Here is a 23,093-nt window from a genome sequence, read left to right as displayed (position 1 = left end):
ATATTAGAAAGGAGCAAAGACTGGTGTCCAGAATATGAACCAGCATACAATGAATTAAGTTATGAAAAAATGATTAATCTGTTCAGCTAAAGATGTCAAACGCTATCTGTATTAATTACCCAAAAAAAGATAGGGTATATCAGGGTAGTGACTGACGTCTGACTAAATATTCTCGCTCGGACACACACTCCATAATCTAGTATATTATAAGAGCATATAAACCTGTTAAATTAAATTAATATTGATATAGCTTTTACTTGTCTGACCTTTTTATCCTCTAGTACAAGACAATCAGACAAGTGTTATTGTTGAGCCCTAATGATTCCAGTATATATATGAGAAAATGTTAAACCTTGGAAAAAAAGAGTTTTTGGAAAAACTTCTTGTTATATTTCATACTACAGTGGTTACAATATCTATTGAATTCATCTGAAAATTGATACAACCAATCAAATATCAGGTCATTATACAGCTTTTAACCAAAGAAACAATCTGGATGTCAGAAACAGTGAGCAATGCTATTTGTGGGTCGACAGATATAAGTTAAAATGTTGTCATGAGTCAATATATATGTCTTTACAGTATGATAACTTTCATGGAATGGTCAATGTTATGCTTTAACTTACTGTTCCCGTCTAAATTCCCAGTGTTTGTCCAGAGGGAGATCATACTCTGACATCATGGTCAAATCAGATGACAAGCGTCTTCTTGGACCAGGTTCAATTCTGATTGTGGGTAAAACAAATGGTTGTGTACCATCATAAGATTTGTATGGATGGTAATTCTCATTCTGGAATTGATGCAAAACATTCTGATATGAAATTAAAATGTATACCTGTTTCAAATTTGTGTGCAGATCCATGTCATTTTTTTAATTATCATTAATTGTAATAGAAATAAACATCATAAAAGTTTGAAGAGCACACAGACTATCGCTAAAAATAAATGAAGCAAGTCCAGATGCAAAGCTGTTATAAATATTCAAATCTAAAATTGACAAAAACTTCCATAAAACTAAATTAGATTCTGTCTAGATTGAATATCTTTATTTTCATAATCTAAACATTACTGATGAACATTTAATGAATCTCAATAATCTTCCTTTCTTAAGACTTACTTTGTAACTTTTACACCATATAAAGACAACTTCCTCATAAAACTTCATTTCCTAATTATAACCGAATAAGTCAAACATATTCTTTTTTTGTGCACTTGTATTTGAACTTATCAGTAATAAAATATGTTTGAATATTGAAACTAGCCTGTGTCATGACAATTACTCTCTTGACATTTCTATATTTGCTGGACTGTACCCTCTTGTAACGTCTATAACATATAAATATCAGGAGTAACAGGAAGAGAACAACTACTGATGCGACACCACCGATAATGTAGATTACTATTTGCTCTTTATCGCTTGTTCCTCCTGACCTAATGTCTACTGCTTCTGCTTGTTCATCTGCAATTAAAGTATTTGTAATTAAAAAGTTTTCAAAAGATGAAATAATATGTTTGAAAGGAAATGGTAAATATGTGTCAGCTCAATAGCTGGCTTATCTACAATATTTATAACCAATTCAATCCTTTTTTCCTCCTCATCAAACTTTTAATTGTTAAAAGTCTTTATTTTAGGAATGATTGTAATATTTTTTTCTGTCTATGAAGGAATAATATCATTAAAAAAAAATGTGGTGCACACTGAATAACCCACTACATAAGTTACTCTAAAGTGTGTATCACATTCAACATTTTTAACGATGAACGCCATGATTTTTTTTGGTGTTAAAACTGCTTATTCTCCTTTTTTGTAAGTGTTCTATACTTTAAGCACCTGCATAGCCATTTTTACTTGATAGAAATATAAGATAAGGGGGTTTCAAATATTTATTTATTACATATATAAAGTTAAGATAAAGTGATCAGCCATCATATATAGTTGGTAAAAAGTATCTCTGCTTAAGCTACATAATGTCAACTTTGGTAACACTATTGAGCAGTGGCTTTCTGGTAGGTAGCTGTCTCAATATGTTTGGTAAAGTCATTAGGGTCACCATAGTCAGCTTGGCAAGAAGTGTAGTAAGCATGATCTTGACCCAATGCTGGGGCGTAGCTGGGTCCTTTTGAAGTGCGCGCCAACCAGTGGGGTTGGGTTGGGTTGGGGGGGGATTGCCCCCCCCCCCAAGGTTTTTTTGGCTAGACGCAAAATGGTGCTTTCTGAAGGCCTAAAATTGGTTTGAATAGCAAATTATTAAGACTGTATTTAATAATTTTTTAGTGAGAAACATCAAAAATCTGCCCTTTGTTTTTTAGCTGCAACAAAAACGTTCATGGCCTTGTCTAAGTTTACCTGAAAATCACGGTGGATGTACATTAAACCCAAAGCTGACAATCTGTCATTTCTCATTGTGGAACGGATGTACGTTTTCAAACCTTTCAGTACGCTAGACGACCTTTTAGCTGTAGCACTAGCAACGGACATTGTAAGAACACACAGTATTAATTGTATCAATAGACGGATACAATGCGGGATTAACGATATCAAACGTTTGACACAGTGTTGTCGGCACTTTATCACTAGGTAGGATTCGACAGCGAGCTCGCCAGCGTTCAACCTCTCTCTTGAAGTCTTGAATGCGTTGACGCCTTATTTCGACAGGAAGGTGTCAAAACAGAACAATATGAAGTAGCCTTTCAAAATATCACAATAATTTAAAGAGGGAATTCAGATTACCATGATTACCGTTATCGTAATTTACGTATAAAAGAGGGGCGAAAGATACCAAAGGGACAGTCAAACTTGTATAAAGGTTATTGTAATTCATTAAATTGTTCAGGGTCGGATCCAATGTTGCGAGATAAAAATGGAACAAAAGTCAATTGGTTATGTTTTGCCAAAGTTATGTACGAAATTTACAACCCTTATATCCAAACAAAGACGTGGGTTTACAACCCCTGCAGCCCTGTTAGTTCCACAAAGCGCATTATATATTTTTTTTATTGAAATAGAGTTAATATACCTTGTCGGAAATTTGAAGGTGTGGACATCTTTCCATTTGTCGGTCAAAAGTTGTAATTTTACATCTTTTCCTAAGGATGTCGAATCTTTCAACAAAGAAATATCTGGATAAGATGGTCCCAGATTTTTTTGTACTGTCTTTGACATTGACACTGATGTGGCGCTAAAGCTAAGTTCTGACATCGTCAATTTGTGACGTTTCAGAGTCTATATTGTCCTGATTTGTTGCTGGTTGTGTTTCTGCATGACTATCACTATTGGTACTGTTAGTAGGATTTTTAGTGAAAAAATTGTCTAAAGTTTGCCATTTAGGCTTGTCACGCTTTGAACTGCTCATGTTTATGTTGCTTTTTATGCTTTTTACGTTGAGTACCGGAAAATTCACGCAAATAAATTAAAAACGATTTCGGTCAGAGTTGATTTTACATATTGAAATATAATTGTGACGTTATTAAAATAGTTATACTGTATCATTTTCTAATTTGCTTGGTTAAGTTAAATTTTATATTTCGTTATTACTCGTTTGTATTTTTATTTTATTTTCCGGCGTAAATAATTTTTTTAGACCCCACGATGTGCACGCCATGGCGTGACAGCGTAAAAGGAGCTACGCCCCAGCAATGGCACTTGACTTGTACAATTTAAAATCAGATCTCCAGGCAGAGAAAATTTGGCTAGATAATTGGTTGTTTTTAATTTGCTGCTAGGGTATTTGGTAATAACAGAGACATACATGTATAATACATTATATGTCTATGGGATAACATAGTTTGCATTTCATCAAATTATAAAAACTTAGAATTGTCAAAGACAAACATACTTATACTTAGGTATTCCATTGGTTTAGATAGAAAACAAGCCATAAATATCGTATTTGATTTCATTAAGACATTTGTCTTTGAGGTTCAGTACTATAACTGTTCAATGTTTTCAACAGCATCAAATTAAAGTCTTTTAATTACATCTTAATCCATTGTCAGTATTTCACTTTTAATCATCAAGACATGTGTCTTAAACTAGCTAGTTGATGACCAGGTAATTGCCAATAATTTGTTATTGCTGTATATATAGTCTAATAATAAACACCTTCATTGATTACTCGAAGCTATTTACCTTACGACACAAAAACAAGAAAAAGAAATGGTGACCTTCTGTTTTTTTTTATATCAATTTCGAGTTTCTCAAGAGTTTTACCCTGTCAGTTTTAATTTTGTAAACAAAAATGTTTACTGAAACTTTTTCGATGTTGACATTTTCAAAAGTTGTAGATTTCAAATTTTAATGGGAGGGATGGAAGAGGGTCTGAAAAACAAGAGATTTCGACTCCCATCGGAAGAATCACATGTATGACATACAAAATTTAATTATTACACAATACAAACTAGACTAAGTGAAATCCCTGGCCACACTTCACTCTGAAACTGTTTTATAGCAAAGTCAATGTTGGATTTCTTTGACAGACACAAATGATGCCCCTGCAGATGCAAAGTCTTATTTAAAAATAACTGTCTAACACTTTACCTAAAATATGACAAAGGTAAATTATATTATCACCCAAAAGAGCAAATATAAATAAGAATCAAAATCCTGACCCCATGCACAAAAAATGGAAAAACCACCAACTAAGTGAACACTTCCTAGCATTAAACTGTAGGACAATTATCTGTATGCGAGCTCCCCTTATGCAAGTAACTACTACAAACAAGAGGCTCTCAAGAGCCTGAATCGCTCACCTTAATTCTTTTGGTTAAATCTCTCATCAATGATTATTTTGGCTTATCAATTTATTTAAATGTTTTTTGGATCGTCCTATTTTCTTCAAAAGCCAAAAAAAATAATAATTTTCTCCTATGTTCTATTTTAGCCATAGTAGCTATGTTTCTTGACATACAAGGAAATAAAATATAAAATTTATACTAGATACTCTGAAACTCATTTAGCCTAAGTTTGGCTGAAATTGATACAGCAGTTTCAAAAGAGAAGATTTTTTAAAGTAAGTCAACATGATGAACAAATTGTGAAAAAAAGTCTTTAAAGGGCTATAACTCCTTAAGGGGTCAATTGACAATTTTGGTCAAATTGACTTAATTGAAGATCTTACTTTGCTGAACATTTTTGCTGTTTACAGTTTATTTCTATCTATAATTATATTCAAGATAATAAACAAAAACAGCAAAATTTCCTTAAAATTATCAATTCAGGGGCAGCAACCCAACAACAGGTTGTCTGATTCATCTGAAAATTTCAGGGCAGATAGATCTTGACCTGATTAACAATATAACCCAATGTCAGATTTGCTCTAAATGCTTTGGTTTTTGAGTTATAAGCCAAAAACTGCATTTGACCCCTATGTTCTATTTTTAGCAATGGCGACCATGTTTGTTGATAGATCATAACTTCGGATACAATTTACAAACTAGATACCCTAAGGAACATTCAGTTAAAGTTTGGAAGTATTTGGCCCAGTAGTTTCATAGGAGAAGAATTTTGTAAAAGATTTCTAAGATTTACGAAAAATGGTTAAAAATTGACTATAAAGGGCAATAACTCCTAAAGGGGTCAACTGACCATTTCCGTCATGTTGACTTATTTGTAAATCTTACTTTGCTGAACATTATTGCTGTTTACAGTTTATCTCTATCTATAATAATATTCAAGATAATAACCAAAAACAGCAAAATTTCCTTAAAATTATCAATTCAGGGGCAGCAACCCAACAACAGGTTGTCTGATACATCTGAAAATTTCAGGGCAGATAGATCTTGACTTGATAAACAATATAACCCCGGTCAGATTTGCTCTAAATGCTTTGGTTTTTGAGTTATAAGCCAAAAACTGCACTTGACCCCTATGTTCTATTTTTAGCAATGGCGACCATGTTTGTTGATAGATCATAACTTCGGATACAATTTACAAACTAGATACCCTAAGGAACATTCAGTTAAAGTTTGGAAGTATTTTGCCCAGTAGTTTCAGAGGAGAAGATTTTTGTAAAAGATTACTAAGATTTACGAAAAATGGTTAAAAATTGACTATAAAGGGCAATAACTCCTAAAGGGGTCAACTGACCATTTCCGTCATGGTGACTTATTTGTAAATCTTACTTTGCTGAACATTATTCCTGTTTACAGTTTATCTCTATCTATAATAATATTCAAGGAAATAACCAAAAACAGCAAAATTTCCTTAAAATTACCAATTCAGGGGCAGCAACCCAACAACGGGTTGTCTGATTCATCTGAAAATTTCAGGGCGAATAGATCTTGACCTGATAAACAATATTACCCCATGTCAGATTTGCTCTAAATGCTTTGGTTTTTGAGTTATAAGCCAAAAACTGCATTTAACCCCTATGTTCTATTTTTAGCAATGGCGACCATGTTTGTTGATAGATCAAAACTTCGGATACAATTTATAAATTAGATACCCTAAGGAACATTCAGTTAAAGTTTGAAAGTATTTGGCCCAGTAGTTTCAGAGGAGAAGATTCTTGAAATAGTTTACGACGACAGACGACAGACGACGGATGACGACGGACGCCAAGTGATGGCATAAGCTCACTTGTCCCTTCGGGACAGGTGAGCTAAAAATGATTAAGAGCAAATATTAAACAAAATCAAAACCCTGACCACATGCACACCTTCAATACATGTACAAAGACTACAAACAGACATCAGAGTGAAAACTTCCTAGAATTCAAACTGTAGGAGGAGTTAAGTGTAATAACTGTACACCCATAATGGGACAGACATACAGAGAGACACTGACAGGGGTAAAATAATATGACGTTTCAGTTGTGGCGGCATTAAAAGAATTATTTTTTTTAGAAAAAACTGTACATTTCCAATTTTCATGATGCCAAACCTCCTATTTTTATGACAGTCTATAAAAAATTTATTGATAATGATGTAATCGAAAATTGATAATTAAATTCTCCAAACGATTAAATCATTTTTATGTGAATATTTTGCTCTAAGATGCATTATTTCTTGGTGAAAAACAAACATTTCTCATTCTTATCTAAGCCTTTACCTAAAACTGTTAGCCAGGCAGTCTGGTAATATCTACCAAGTGGATTAGAAATCAAGCAACCATACCATCCAGCATTATCTTTTGTTACATTCTTTATTGTCAGTATTTCTGGGTGACTTAAATTCACCATGGATTGCTAAAATATCAAATAAAACAGCATTAGAGGATGAGTATATAAAACATTGAAAAGCAAAATTTTCAAAAAAGTGAACTAAGACAATAAATTATCAAAAAAGTGAAAAAAGAAGAAAATATTTCAATAAACTAGACAATTAGAATCACATTATTTTCTTAAGTCACTTGAGATTTGTCATGCAGTCAGTTTTTAAAATATATACATGTATATATACTATTGTATAACACTTTTTAACAGCAAGATAAACTTATCAACAGACAATAAGAAATTAAATTTAAAGAAACATTCACATCAAGATCATTCAGACACACAATATCTGTAAACATTTCATGACTCAGTGAGACAATTTTCAAGCGACATACATTTTGGTGTGAAAATCCCAATGCAACCTTCTACTTGAGGTATTAATAAGTTGAAGTTATACAATAACTGTTTCACAAATGATATCGGATAGGTTCCTTATGTTGTTACTACAATCCCCTTCCCTTTCATGAATGTGACCTACCAAATCAGACTATTTACCGGACTTGTTATTACATAAGCAACATGATGGGTGCCACATGTGCCACATGTGGAGCAGAATCTGTTTACCATTCCGGAGCACCTGAGATGACCCCCAATTTTTGATGGGATTCGTGTTGCTTATTCTTTATTTTCCTATGTTGTGTCATGTGTTCTATTGTTTGTCTTTTTTATTTTTAGCCAGGTGTTGTCAGTTTATTTTAGTTGATTTATAAGTTTGACTGTTCCTCTGGTATCTTTCGTCCCTCTTTTTTTTAAGTCTAGATTGACTATATAGATATAGATAGAAAAATACTGGTCTTGGCCCGTAATTCCTAAACAATTTGGACCATCACCACCAAAAAATGTCTGAATCTTCCTTTTGTGGTTTTAATATAACTAAAAAGTGTGTGAAGATTCATGGAATAATCATAAATAGTTTCTGAGATACGGCACAACATGTATTTTTAATAAACATGATCACTCTAAAATAAGATAAAGAATCATCACAAAAAAGTAAACAGATCTTCAGATTAATATAACTTACCACCATACCTGCCAACTGTCACTATTTGCGGGGGATTTCCCCCATGGAGGCTCCAAAATGGAAATTTTGAAAGAGCAATTTTGTCCACAATGTTAAACAAAACAATTACTCTAACAATGGCTATAGGCTTGTTAAAGTATGAAGAAGCCAAAAAACAGCATTAAAATATATTTGAAGGCCCCTTGAAGGTTTAGTGAGACTATGCTAGCCATCTGGCACATAAATCCCCCATGGGCATTTTGAAAAGTTGGCAGGTATGTACCACTGAACCATGAAAATGAGGTCAAGGTCAGATGACACCTGCCAGTTGGACATGTACACCTTACAGTCCTTCCATACACCAATATACAAGACCTATTGCTTATAGTATCTGAGATATATGGACTTGACCACCAAAACTTAACCTTGTTCACTGATCAATGAAATGAGGTCGAGGTCAAGTGAAAACTGTCTGACAGGCATGATGACCTTGCAAGGTACGCACATACCAAATATAGTTATCCTATTACTTATAATAAGAGTGAATTTAACATTACAAAAAATCTGAACTTTTTTTTAAGTAGTCACTGAACCATGAAAATGAGGTCAAGGACATTGGACATGTGACTGACAGAAACTTCGTAACATGAGGCATCTATATACAAAGTATGAGGTATCCAGGTCTTCAATCTAATAAAATACAAAGCTTTTAAGAAGTTAGCTAATGCCGCCGCCGCTGCTGCCGGATCACTATCACTATGTCTAGCTTTCTGTGAGAAAAGTTGCAGGCTCGACAAAAATTGTCAAAATGAAAATAATTCTTTTAGTAGAAAATCATTTTACCTGTATGATGTTGACATATGGCTGGTTTTCATCGTCTCTATAGGAACCATTGACTGTGTATTGTTGTAACCATTGTGTATGGTGCTGTAGGTCATTTCTCAACACTTTACACTCAAACCTAGCATCACTCCCGGCTTGAACTGTCTGGTTATTTGGTCCCAAACCAATTGGTTTTGTCATTATTGTCACTTTTAATATATATGATTAATTAATTATTTACAGTTTTTACCGTTTCCATGAATAAATACACTATTAAATTGATGTAAAAGAACGGAGAAAACTGAATTAGTGACATGCTTAAACTTAATTGACAATAAAGTATTTTATATATGTTTCTCACACAAAATTAATTTGGGAAATGATCTAACAATTTGAAATTGGTTAAAAAATTTATATAAAATTTCAATTGAAGATTTCTTGCTATTGTGTAATTGCGTTATACTGTGCTTATGCGCAGTACTGTGCAAAAGAAGATTTCTTTCTATTGCGCAAACTGTGTAATTAGATTTTTCTTGTTTTTTGTTATTTGGCAATATTGTGCAAGATATAGATTTCTTGCTATTGTGCAATTGCAAATTTCTAGCTATAAAGATATCAGAATTAAGTCCCCTACTGGTTGCCATCTTGGATGATGGATCAGCTACAAAGTAACAATACTTGGTAAGCACCTCATAACAACAATCATGCTATTTTTGGTGTCATTGCATTCAATAGTTCTTTTAAAGAAGACATTTGTATGTATTTCCAATAGGATTCTTTGTTAAACTAAAGCCCCTGCTGGCAGCCACCTTGCATGATGGACAGGCTACAAAGCAACAACATTTGGTAGGCACTTCATAAAGAACATTCATGCTATGTTTGATGTCATCCCATTCATTGGTTCTCTAGACATGCTAGAGGAAAATCAAATGTAAAAAGTTATTGACGACTAAAATGGATGCATGATAACGACGGACTCCAAGTGGTGGCCAGGTGAGCTAAAAAGAAACACTCTACAAATCAGCTTTTTTTTTTTATTGCAAACCAAGTATTTATGGAATTTAATATTTAATTGACACCATCAACATCTGTATAGTTGTCAAAAGTAATCTAGATTAGTGATTCAAAAAAATATGATTACCTACTAGATTCCAGAAAATATTGCTACTTTATTTCTCAATAAAATGTATTTATACAAATTTCAAATTATACTTACATTGAAGAACTTCAATTTTAAAGGTAAAATTTAATATACCCTGTGTATTTTCTAATACACAGGTATATTGTCCTTCGTCCATTTTTTCCAAATTTAAAATAGAAAGTTTCCATTTTCTTATATGGTACTGAAAATATACATTTTTTTTTTTAATCTGTAACATATATCAAGAATAAATATATTTTTTTTTTAGACATTTTGAAAACAAACAATGTTAATATAATGTATTAAATCAATTTTTAAGACATTTCAGCCATTGGCCTTCTCCGGTTTCTTTTTTTTTCTTCACAACTATACATGGCAGACATTTTTTTTCTTTTTCAATCTTTAAGATGTTATAGATATAATTCCTTGGAATGGTGTCACAATATCATGACGTCATTGGTCATAATACTTTTCATACAATATGTACTTGGGTCAATGCTTTCACACCCCAATAAAGGAGATGGTCTGGTAAGGGCCGATTTTGGCCTCAAATTTCATGTTCATTTAACGAAAGATTTTGGACACTTTTTAAACAGTTAAGTGTCTATCTAATTGATTCAATAAGTTTATGTGAAAGCTTTTAACTGATTTAGTCCTTAAAAACAAAAAAAGATTCAAGCTTAGAGATGAAAAGCTATCAAATATGCAAAAAAACGTCACTTTTCAGATTGTTTTTGTCAAAAATGAAAGTGGCTGCAGTCGTGTTCATTCTCAACCTATATGTCATGTTTTATCATCAAATACAACTTACATTTCAATATTATGAATTAACATGAAGGCGGCCACTTTTGTTTAAGATAGAAACCATCTAAAATTTAACTAAAATGCTAAAATTAATAATAGATTCAAGATTTCTTCACAATTTTGTAAAACTGCTATATTTTAGGGCCAAAAATGGGTCTTACTGAACCTACTCCTTTACAAAAACTAAATTCTTAAATGTAACTATTACTAGAACAAAAATATGAGCAAAATAATGTGGGTCAAATACAAAATAACAGATCATTTATTGAAATCAACCTAGCTGTATCAATAATATTAAAAACTGATCATGTCATCATGTCACATTTTATCAAGTTGTATTGAACATTATTATCATACTTGACTTTTTATACTAATGTATGCAATGTATATGTTTGCATTTTGTTTGATTTCTCATGATGAGGGCCTCAGGGAAGATAAGTTATATAGCTAACTGTGTAACCTTCTTAAAATAAAGTATTGTTGTTGTTGTTGTTGGTCACATAAAAAGCAGATTCTGATGACGCTTCTGGAACACAGGTCTGACATCATGACACAGCTTTTTGGTAGAGCTCATGTTGTGAAGTCTTTTTAAGTTTCAATATGTAACATTTAGTGGTCTACTGTTTCTTCTAAGTTTTTGCCATGGCGCTGTTAGCTTGTCAATAGCATAGGTTGAATGTCTCTTGGGTATCTTTTACCTCTCTATCAGAATAACCAAATAATAATGACTTCAAAAATATTTATATGGGGATTTGACAACATTTATACATCCAGCTGCACCACTTCAATCTACTTCAAATTTTTAATGTCATCATTTCATGAATAGCAATTTAAACTGTTTCTATTTACTAATTGAAAAAGTCATTGCCAAAGTTGAGTTCCACATGGTTTGAATGAAATTAGTTTTGCTTTGTGCATACTTATCATTTTGGTCTTATAATTCTTATCAATGTATTCATTTCAATCATTTTTTCTCGAGTTACTTACGTGTCCTCCCTTCATGCCAGGATCAATGTATTGCTTGTTTTTATACCACTTAATGGTAGGTTTTGGTTTTCCACAAGCAACACATTTAATTTCCACAGTAGACATTTCTGGTCTGGCAATCCACTCTCCATTGGTTTTATCTTTAAAAACTGGTGGACCTGTGCCAGACAGACAGACACGGCTTACACTCCTTCAATACAACAGATATAGTTGACATAAATTGCTTATATAGTTTAAGAAAAACATACCAAAACACAAAAATTTTCCACTAAGCAATGAACCGTGAAAATAAGGTCAAGGTCAGACTGACATGTACATCATAAGATATTTCTATACACCAAATATAGTTGACCTATTAAATGGTATTATAGTGTAGGAAAAAAGACAAAACTTAAAAACTTAATCATGTTAATACACTTTGACAACTGACATGAAAATGAGGTATAGGTCAGATGACACAGGTCTATAGTTGACCTATTGCATAAAACATTAGAAAAAAGACCAAAACTCAAAAACTTAAATTTGACCACTGAACCATGAAAATGAGGTCAAGGTTAAGTGAAAACTGTCTCACAGACATGAGGACCTTAAATGGTACACATATATACCAAATATAGTAATCCTATTACTCATAACAAGAGGCTCTCAAGTGCCTGAATCCCTCACCTGTTATTTTTGCTTAAAATCTTTCCCCAACGATAATTTTGCTTTTCAATATACATTAATGAGTGTCTTAAAAATTCCATTTAATCTGTCATATTTTCAAAAGCGAAAAAATGCATTTTACCACCAATGTTTCATTTTAGTCATAGTGGCTATGATTCTTGACGTACAAGGAAACATCTCTGTGGGCCCTGCTGAATAATGTGCATTAAAAAATTGTATCTTTACCATAGGACATGGAGTTGTCAACTGAAACAAAAGTTTTTGACCTTGACCTTTGACCTAGGAAGTTGTACATAAATAAGGACACACCCTTTGGTGTTGGTTTATTTACATGTCAAGTATAAACTTTGAAATGATAACGGTTATCTAGATATGGAGCGGACACAATCTCCACCACAGGACACGGGGTTGTCAACTAAAACCAAAGTTTTTGACCTTGACCTTTGATTTAGGAAGTTGTACATACATCATGACACACCCTCTGGTGTTGGTTAATAAACATATTAAGTATTAAGTATAAAATCATAACGGTTATCTAGATATGGAGCGGAAACGATCTTCACCACAGGACACGGGGTTGTCAACCATGTCAACTGAAACCAAAGTTTTTGACCTTGACCTTTGACCTAGGAAAATGTACATAAATTATGACACACCTATGGTGTTGGTTTATTTACATGTCAAGTATAAACTTTGAAATGATAACCGTTATCTAGATATGGAGCGGATACGATCTTCACCACAGGACACGGGGTTGTCAACTGAAACCAAAGTTTTTGACCTTGACTTTTGACCTAGGAAGTTGTACATACATCATGACACACCATCTGGTGTTGGTTAATAAACATGTTAAGTATTAAGTATAAAATCATAACGGTTATCTAGATATGGAGCGGACATATGCATGATCTTCACCATAGGACATGGAGTTGTCAACTGAAACCAAAGTTTTTGACCTTGACCTTTAACCTAGGAAGTTGTACATAAATTATGACACACTCTTTGGTGTTGGTTTATTTACATGTCAAGTATAAACTTTGAAATGATAACGGTTATCTAGATATGGAGCGGACACGATCTTCACCACAGGACGTTACCATATGCGGCTGCTAAGGATTTCATCATTCCCTATGAGAGTCATGTCCCCTTGAAGCTATTTCTTTCTTTTGCATTTTTCTCAAAAAGTATTCAAGATAGAATCAATTTGAAAACGGCAACATGTTCAAGACCAGATGGCAATGTTAATAAACATATACAATGATTTTGTTGTTAATCCTTATAAGGAGTTATTTCCCTTGAAAAAAATATTGTATCTCGAGAACTGGAAGTCGTAAAGACTTGGGACCTACACCAATAATCTTAAGTTCATGTGACCTTCAATTTGCACCCAAGGTCAAAGGTCACCAATGTTGTCCTTCAACTGCAGATTATTTATCATCTAACAGATTTGAGATATCTATTGTCGTTTTAGAGATAAGGCAGTTTCAAATTTTGCGAGCGGAGGCATGTATTTATTGGGTGGGGTCATTGAGTGCAAAACATAAATTTCCTTTTAAGATAAGGTTGTTGTATATCAAATGAAAGGTCTTCAATTGAACATTTCAAATATTCAATTCCTGTAATCCAAAAATTAGTTGGATGGGGCTATCAAGTGCAAAAATCAAACTTTCTAGAACTTGGTGTTGTAGCATATCACTCAGTCTATTTTACATATAACATACTTCCGATCTAAAAAATTAAGGCCGATGGGGTCATTAAGTGTAAAAAGCGAAAAGGTTCCGAAGGTATGCTTGTCGTATATCAAATGAAAGGTCGTAACAAGTACAAAATAAAGGGCTGCGCTTTAGCGCATGATACGCCCGTTGCTCTTTTAACTTGTCTTTTATGCTTTAAATGAATTTATATGATCAACTAGAAATATATATACAAATCAAAAGGGATGTTACATTAATATATCCTCCAAAGTTTCATAAAATCCCCCTTTTTTCAGTATAAAAATTCATTACTTAAGAAAACGTAAAATCTAAAATTTATAAAAATGGAAAGGGAGCTTATGTCAATAGATATAAACAATTTATCAAAGTTGCATAAAATTTTGTGAAAGTGTTAGTTATCGTCCCAAAATTGGAAAATCCTCCCTTTTTTAAGCATAAAAATTCATAACACGAAATTGTAAAATCTGAAATTTATAAAAATTGAAAGGGAGCTTACATCAATAGATATAAACAATTCACCAAAGTTTCATGGACATTGGTGAAAGTCTTTTTCAGTTATTGTCCGAAGTGTTGAAACCTCCTTTTTTTATGAATAAAGCCCCATAAATCCAAAACTTAAAATCTGAAATTTATAAAAATTGAAAGGGAGCTTACATCAATAGATATAAACAATTCACCAAAGTTTCATGGACATTGGTGAAAGCCTTTTTGAGTTATTGTCCGAAGTGTTGAAAATCCCCCCTTTTTAATGAATAAAGCCCCATAAATCCAAAACTTAAAATCTGAAATTAAAAAAAAACGAAAGGGAGCTTACGTCAATAGATATAAACAATTCACTTAAGTTTCATGGAAATTGGTGAAAGTGTTATTGAGTTATTGTCTGAAGTGTGGACGACGGACGGTTGGACAGACGGACGGACGGAGGGACGGACAATGGTATACCATAATACCTCCCGTCTAAAAGACGACAGGCGTATAAAAATGTACATTACGAAAACATCACTTTTACAGGTAAGACCTTTCAATTGTTTTACAAACAATTGAGATACTAGTTTTGTATTTGTATTAGTATTTTGTAAATGTTGGCTGGTATCATTTCTGTATAGGAATTTACACCTATAAAATTATTTGATTTGATTTGATTCTATCAATATTCTCTTATCTTATACTATCTTATACTGTCTGGACAGAGGAAGAGCTTTGACCATATCATATTTCTTCATTACAGATATGTTGGTTAAATATCTGACCTCAAACTCTCACCTTATATATCACCTAAATTAGTGGTGTTGATTGATACAGCTGTGCACAGATAAAGGTGTCAGAACAGTCCTTGGGTTTTCCCAGAGTAATGTTTATATTTATGTTGCATTTATAAGGGTTGAAAGAGGTATAAGTTTAAGGTGAATCATATTTCAAAGCGATTTTCATGGGAATTGTGTACAAAAATAAAATAGAAGTTTGTATAGGTGCTCCCTTTGGTTTTGATTTGATGTATGTGATATCAGGGAGTATTATCCCAGTTTTTGGATAATTTGTTTCTGAATGGATAGTATATATATAAAAGATAAAGGTGGAATGATTAAAAATCTGAAACCTGGTTTTGTAGATTATAGTGTGCATGCATGGTCAATCAAAGAAATGAAAATTACCCAAATGTACTATTTTTTTTTGCAGTTAATTAGCTATAATGAGCTATATTTTTCAATTGATCATACCCCCAAAAAAATATCCTTAGATTAGGAATTAAAGACTAACATTTAATCAGCTTTAAAACGAGTTAAGGATTATAACAAAAGTACACACTGAATGTCTCGCCTAATTTATTAATTATTGATTTTACGTTGATATTCCTTATTTTTATACATGTTATACTTCATGTTAGAATGCCATATTTTGATTGGCTAATACAAGAGTGTTAATTTAGTCTATCACATGGCTGAGCGGATGACAATTTTTTTAAATGTTACCCTCTCTTCCAGACAAATAAAAAATCGACACTATTTCACTTACTTTCATAAATGATTGAACAAAAAAAATCATATTTCAGTTGTTTTATATATCTTGTAGCTACAATATAGTGCCCCTTTAAACTGTGAGCATATAAATATCATATTTCTTGTTGCATGTAACTTTAACTAAAATGTTGATACTATATTGTTATTCTTATATGCTTAACTGACCTTAAATTGAAATTTCTTACCTGTGTTTCTGCAATGTTATGATGGTCAGCAGGAACATTATTTTGACAAACCTGTCAATTAAAATGTACAAGTTATAAGATGTATGTTAGGTTGATCCTAGTCCAAAATCCTCAATCAAAATTTCAATCAAGTTCAAACCAGATGCTCCGCAGGGCGCAGCTTTATACCACCGCAGAGGTTGAACCCTGAACGGTTGGGGCAAGTATGGACACAACATTCAAGCTGGATTCAGCTCTAAATTTGGATTGTGATTAAATAGTTGACACAGCGCCAGGTAGTTTCATATTCCGGAAACGGTTTTCCGATGTGTGTTTGACATTTATCATGAACTCTCTCTTCCTGTTAACGATCATTATAACTTGGCATGTTTAACTATGTTAGTCAATAAATAGACAATATCTCAAGTTTTCTGACACAGAATGAATGTGGTCTAATAAACTTAAAATTTGTATTTTACCTTTCAGCAATTCACTATGCTGTTGAATATTAATCCTCTCAAAAAAATGTTTGAAGAAATTTTCTTTTTATTTATGAAATCTGAAATGAGTAAAAATTTAACGCCCCCCCCCCCCCCCCCCCGCCCCAATTTTTTTTCACATCCCCCTTTCCCTTATTCCAAAACTGATCTCAATTCAAATTTCTAATGGAGTTTGCAACAATAAATACTCATTTAAATACCTCATAAAATATTAAAATGTAAAAAAAAGTGCTTGTTATCACTGAATGGTAAAGGTTATTCAATTTTTGTTAAAATCAAACTAAGTTTAATTTTTGGACCCTTTGGACCTTAATGTAGACCAATTTGAAAACGGGACCAAAAATTAAGAATCTACATACACAGTTAGATTCGGCATATCAAAGAACCCCAATTATTCAATTTTTGATGAAATCAAACAAAGTTTAATTTTGGACCCCGATTTGGACCAACTTGAAAACTGGGCCCATCATCAAAAATCAAAGTACATGTTTAGATAAAGCATATCAAATAAGCCCAAGAATTTAATTTTTGTTAATGTAGACCAATTTGAAAACGGGACCAAAAATTAAGAATCTACATACACAGTTAGATTTGGCATATCAAAGAACCCATTTATTCAATTTTTGATGAAATCAAACAAAGTTTAATTTTGGACCCCCATTTGGACCAACTTGAAAACTAGGCCAATAATTAAAAATCTAAGTACATTTTTAAATTCAGCATATCAAAGAACCTCAAGGATTTAATTTTTGTTAAAATCAAACTAAGTTTAATTTTGGACCCTTTGGACCTTAATGTATAGTCGCCGTCACGTAAAATTGGCACCATGTTTTTTGTCAAAATTTCCTTAAATATCGACCGCGTTTATGTTTTTCAATTAGCGGAATCAAATATCATTCCAAAAATCAACTACTGTCCTACCTTTTATTGTGTTTGCACTGTATAATCCTGACCTTCACATAATTCAAGATTAATTTGTATGGTGGAATCCGACATTGTTATTACCGGAAGTGTTGCCGTGGAGTTCCACATGCTCTCCCTTTTCTTGTGTCTCTCAGAGCTTTTCGTCATCTTTACGTAAAAAGCACGGGAAATTGTATCATCAATAACAATGATGTTACCAGAGAGTAACGAATGTTATGGAATAAGGGACCCTCATAGAAACCAAGATGGCGGTTATACAATGTAAATAATCTTGAAAAATGTGAAGGTCAGGATTATACAGTGCAAACACAATAAAAGGTAGGACAGTAGTGGATATTTGGACAGGATTTTACTTCCGCTAAAAGAAAAACACCATCTTGAATAGACGCGGCTGATATTTAAATTTTTTTTAACAAACATGGTGCCAATTTTACGTGATGGCGACTATAGACCAATTTGAAAACGGGACCAAAAATTAAGAATCTACATACATAGTTAGATTCGGCATATCAAAGAACCCCAATTATTCAATTTTTGATGAAATCACACAAAGTTCAATTTTGGACCCTTTGGGCCCCTTATTCCTAAACTGTTGGGACCAAAAATAATGCTTATTTGGGCCCCTTTTTTGCCCCTAATTCATAAACTGTTGTTACCCTAACTCCAAAAATCAATCCCAACCTTCCTTTTGTGGTCATTAACCTTGTGTTTAAATTTCATTGATTTCTATTTACTTATACTAAAGTTATTGTGCGAAAACCAAGAATAATGCTTATTTGGGCCCTTTTTTGGCCCTTAATTTCTAAACTGTTGGAACCAAAACTCCCAAAATCAATCCCAACCGTCTTTTTGTGGTCATAAACCTTGTGTCAAAATTTCATAGATTTCTATTCACTTAAACTAAAGTTATAGTGCAAAAACCAAGAACTAGAGGCTCTAAAGAGCCTGTGTCGCTCACCTTGGTCTATGTGAATATTAAACAAAGGAAGAAGATGGATTCATGACAAAATTGTGTTTTGGTGATGATAATGTGTTTGTACATCTTACTTTACTGAACATTCTTGCTGTTTACAATTATCTCTATCTATAATGAACTTGGCCCAGTAGTTTCAGTAAAAAATGTTTGTAAAAATTTACAAATTTTATGAAAATTGTTAAAAATTGACTATAAAGGACAATAACTCCTTAGGGGGTCAATTGACCATTTCAGTCATGTTGACTTATTTGTAAATCTTACTTTGCTGTACATTATTGCTGTTTAAAGTTTATCTCTATCTATAATAATATTCAAGATAATAACCAAAAACAGTAAAATTTCCTTAAAATTACAAATTTAGGGGCAGCAACCCAACAACGGGTTGTCCGATTCATCCGAATATTTCAGGGCAGATAGATTTTGACCTGATAAACAATTTAACCCCAGTCAGATTTGCTCTAAATGCTTTGGTTTTTGAGTTATAAGCCAAAAACTGCATTTTACCCCTATGTTTTATTTTTCGCCATGGCAGCCATCTTGGTTAAATGGCCGGTCACCGGACACATTTTTAAAACTAGATACCCCAAAGATGATTGTGGCCAAGTTTGGATTAATTTGGCCTAGTAGTTTCAGAGAAGAAGATTTTTGTAAAAGATTACTAAGATTTACGAAAAAGGGTTAAAAATTGACTATAAAGGGCAATAACTCCTACAGGGGTCACCTGACCATTTCGGTCAAGTTCACTTATTTGTAAATCTTACTTTGCTGAACATTATTGCTGTTTACAGTTTATCTCTATCTATAATAATATTCAAGATAATAACCAAAAACAGTAAAATTTACTTAAAATTACCAATTTAGGGGCAGCAACCCCACAACGGGTTGTCGGATTCATCTGAAAATTTGAGGGCAGATAGATCTTGACCTGATAAACAATTTTACCCTGTCAGATTTGCTCTAAATGCTTTGGTTTTTGAGTTATAAGCCAAAAACTGCATTTTACCCCTATGTTCTATTTTTAGCCATGGCGGCCATCTTGGTTGGTTGGCCGGGTCACGCCACACATTTTTTAAACAAGTTACCCCTATGATGATTGTTGCCAAGTTTAGTTTAATTTGGCCCAGCAGTTTCAGAGAAGAAGATTTTTGTAAAAGATTACTAAGATTTACGAAAAAATGGTTAAAAATTGACTATAAAGGGCAATTACTCCTACAGGGGTCACCTGACCATTTCGGTCAAGTTCATTTATTTGTAAATCTTACTTTGCTGAACATTATTGCTGTTTACAGTTTATCTCTATCTATAATAATATTCAAGATAATAATCAAAAACAGCAAAATTTCCTTAAAATTACCATTTCAGGGGCAGCAACCCAACAACAGGTTGTCCGATTCATCTGAAAATTTCAGGACAGATAGATCTTGACCTGATAAACACTTTTACCGCTGTAAGATTTGTTCTAAATGCTTTGGTTTTTGAGTTATAAGCCAAAAACTGCATTTTACCCCTATGTTCTATTTTTAGCCATAGCGGCCATCTTGGTTGGTTGGCCAGGTCACGCCACACATTTTTTAAACTAGATATCCCAAAGATGATTGTGGCCAAGTTTGGATTAATTTGGCCTAGTAGTTTCAGAGGAGAAGATTTTTGTAAAAGATTACTAAGATTTACGAAAAATGGTTAAAAATTGACTATAAAGGGCAATAACTCCTAAAGGGGTCAACTGACCATTTTTGTCATGTTGACTTATTTGTAAATCTTACTTTGCTGAACATTATTGCTGTTTACAGTTTATCTCTATCTATAATAATATTCAAGATAATAGCCAAAAACAGCAAAAATTCCCTAAAATTACCAGTTCAGGGGCAGCAACCCCACAACGGGTTGTCGGATTCATTTGAAAATTTGAGGGCAGATAGATCTTGACCTGATAAACAATTTTACCCCCATGTCAGATTTGCTCTAAATGCTTTGGTTTTTGAGTTATAAGCCAAAAACTGCATTTTACCCCTATGTTCTATTTTTAGCCATGGCGGCCATCTTGGTTGGTTGGCCGGGTCACGCCACACATTTTTTAAACAAGTTACCCCTATGATGATTGTTGCCAAGTTTAGTTTTATTTGGCCCAGCAGTTTCAGAGAAGAAGATTTTTGTAAAAGATTACTAAGATTTACGAAAAAATGGTTAAAAATTGACTATAAAGGGCAATAACTCCTACAGGGGTCACCTGACCATTTGGGTCAAGTTCACTTATTTGTAAATCTTACTTTGCTGAACATTATTGCTGTTTACAGTTTATCTCTATCTATAATAATATTCAAGATAATAATCAAAAACAGCAAAATTTCCTTAAAATTACCATTTCAGGGGCAGCAACCCAACAACAGGTTGTCCGATTCATCTGAAAATTTCAGGACAGATAGATCTTGACCTGATAAACACTTTTACTGCATGTCAGATTTGTTCTAAATGCTTTGGTTTTTGAGTTATAAGCCAAAAACTGCATTTTACCCCTATGTTCTATTTTTAGCCATAGTGGCCATCTTGGTTGGTTGGCCAGGTCACGCCACACATTTTTTAAACTAGATATCCCAAAGATGATTGTGGCCAAGTTTGGATTAATTTGGCCTAGTAGTTTCAGAGGAGAAGATTTTTGTAAAAGATTACTAAGATTTACGAAAAATGGTTAAAAATTGACTATAAAGGGCAATAACTCCTAAAGGGGTCAACTGACCATTTTTGTCATGTTGACTTATTTGTAAATCTTACTTTGCTGAACATTATTGCTGTTTACAGTTTATCTCTATCTATAATAATATTCAAGATAATAGCCAAAAACAGCAAAAATTCCCTAAAATTACCAGTTCAGGGGCAGCAACCCAATAACGGGTTGTCGGATTCATTTGAAAATTTGAGGGCAGATAGATCTTGACCTGATAAACAATTTTACCCCCATGTCAGATTTGCTCTAAATGCTTTGGTTTTTGAGTTATAAGCCAAAAACTGCATTTTACCCCTATGTTCTATTTTTAGCCATGGCGGCCATCTTGATTGGTTGGCCGGGTCACGCCACACATTTTTTAAACTAGATACCCCAATGATGATTGTGGCCAAGTTTGGTTTAATTTGGCCCAGTAGTTTCAGAGGAGAAGATTTTTGTAAAAGTTAACGACGACGGACGACGACGGACACCGGACGCCAAGTGATGGGAAAAGCTCACTTGGCCCTTCGGGCCAGGTGAGCTAAAAAGGTTATTTGGGCCCTTTTTGGCCCCTAATTCCTAAAATGTTGGGACAAAAACTCCCAAAATCAATCCCAACCTTCCTTTTGTGGTCATAAACCTTGTGTTAAAATTTCATTGATTTCTATTCACTTTTACTAAAGTTAGAGTGCGAAAACTAAAAGTATTCGGACGACGACGACGACGCCAACGTGATAGCAATATACGACCAAAAAATTAAAATTTTTGCGGTCGTATAAAAAGGAATTGTTTGCTGGAAGCAATTGAAAAAAGAAAACGTATTCTAAATTAGGACAAATTATAGAATTTTCATGAGAAAAAAAGTATACATACAAAGCCCTATAAAAAGGAAGGGTTCCTGTTTAATTTTTATTTTTAATATTACTCACTATACACAACTTTTAACTATTTTACAATTTTTTTCTTCAACAATTATAAAAAAGAAGTTGTGGTATGATTGCCAATCAACCAACCTTATACTGACAGTTATAGGTCACCATACAGCCACACTCATGCCATATCTTCTTATTTACATTTGTATAATGCATGGTATGCGATTACTTCTATGAATGAGACAGACAGGGGTTTGTTGCAATTTGCCGGGTTTACTATCCATTAGTCCAAATAATTATGACGTCTTGAAAGGCTTCATGGGAGCACGGTTTTATTTCTAAAAAATGGTTGAATATAGAGGAAACACAGGCGGATCAATCCATACACCTTATCGCTAATCCCGGCTGACCCGGCCGCTTGAACTTTTGACGTCAACAACAATCACTTTTCCATTGTGGCGTCAGATATTTTGTTTTATGACGTCAACATTTTACGGGAACCTGTGTGATATCCAGCAATGGCGGACAAATAGCGATAAGGTGTATTATAAAAAAGGGTTCTCTAATTTTTGTGCTATTTTCACATTTCCTG

At 33.3% G+C, this 23,093-nt stretch overlaps 1 protein-coding gene and 1 long non-coding RNA gene across 3 annotated transcripts in view; one reads left to right on the top strand and one right to left on the bottom strand.

Annotated features, from left to right (window-relative positions):
* LOC143068653 (uncharacterized) overlaps positions 1 to 23,093 on the top strand; it is a 511,029-nt gene that overhangs the window by 201,362 nt on the left and 286,574 nt on the right. The gene's annotated exons all lie outside the window — the stretch shown is intronic.
* LOC143068645 (fibroblast growth factor receptor 2-like) overlaps positions 1 to 23,093 on the bottom strand; it is a 46,828-nt gene that overhangs the window by 22,959 nt on the left and 776 nt on the right. For both annotated transcript variants that reach the window (XM_076242867.1, XM_076242868.1), the window contains exons 2-8: positions 16,550 to 16,600; positions 11,966 to 12,155; positions 10,250 to 10,376; positions 9,055 to 9,242; positions 7,049 to 7,184; positions 1,263 to 1,459; positions 627 to 790 (exon numbers count right to left, since the gene is read on the bottom strand). In XM_076242867.1, the coding sequence (XP_076098982.1) occupies positions 627 to 790; positions 1,263 to 1,459; positions 7,049 to 7,184; positions 9,055 to 9,242; positions 10,250 to 10,376; positions 11,966 to 12,155; positions 16,550 to 16,600 (1,053 nt within the window). The remainder of the gene's footprint in view (positions 1 to 626; positions 791 to 1,262; positions 1,460 to 7,048; positions 7,185 to 9,054; positions 9,243 to 10,249; positions 10,377 to 11,965; positions 12,156 to 16,549; positions 16,601 to 23,093) is intronic.

Source organism: Mytilus galloprovincialis, chromosome 3 (assembly GCF_965363235.1).
Source record: "Mytilus galloprovincialis chromosome 3, xbMytGall1.hap1.1, whole genome shotgun sequence".
Taxonomy (NCBI): domain Eukaryota; kingdom Metazoa; phylum Mollusca; class Bivalvia; order Mytilida; family Mytilidae; genus Mytilus; species Mytilus galloprovincialis.
The sequence above is the reverse complement of the archived record's forward strand: the minus strand, read 5'-3'. Positions and strand labels throughout refer to the sequence as shown.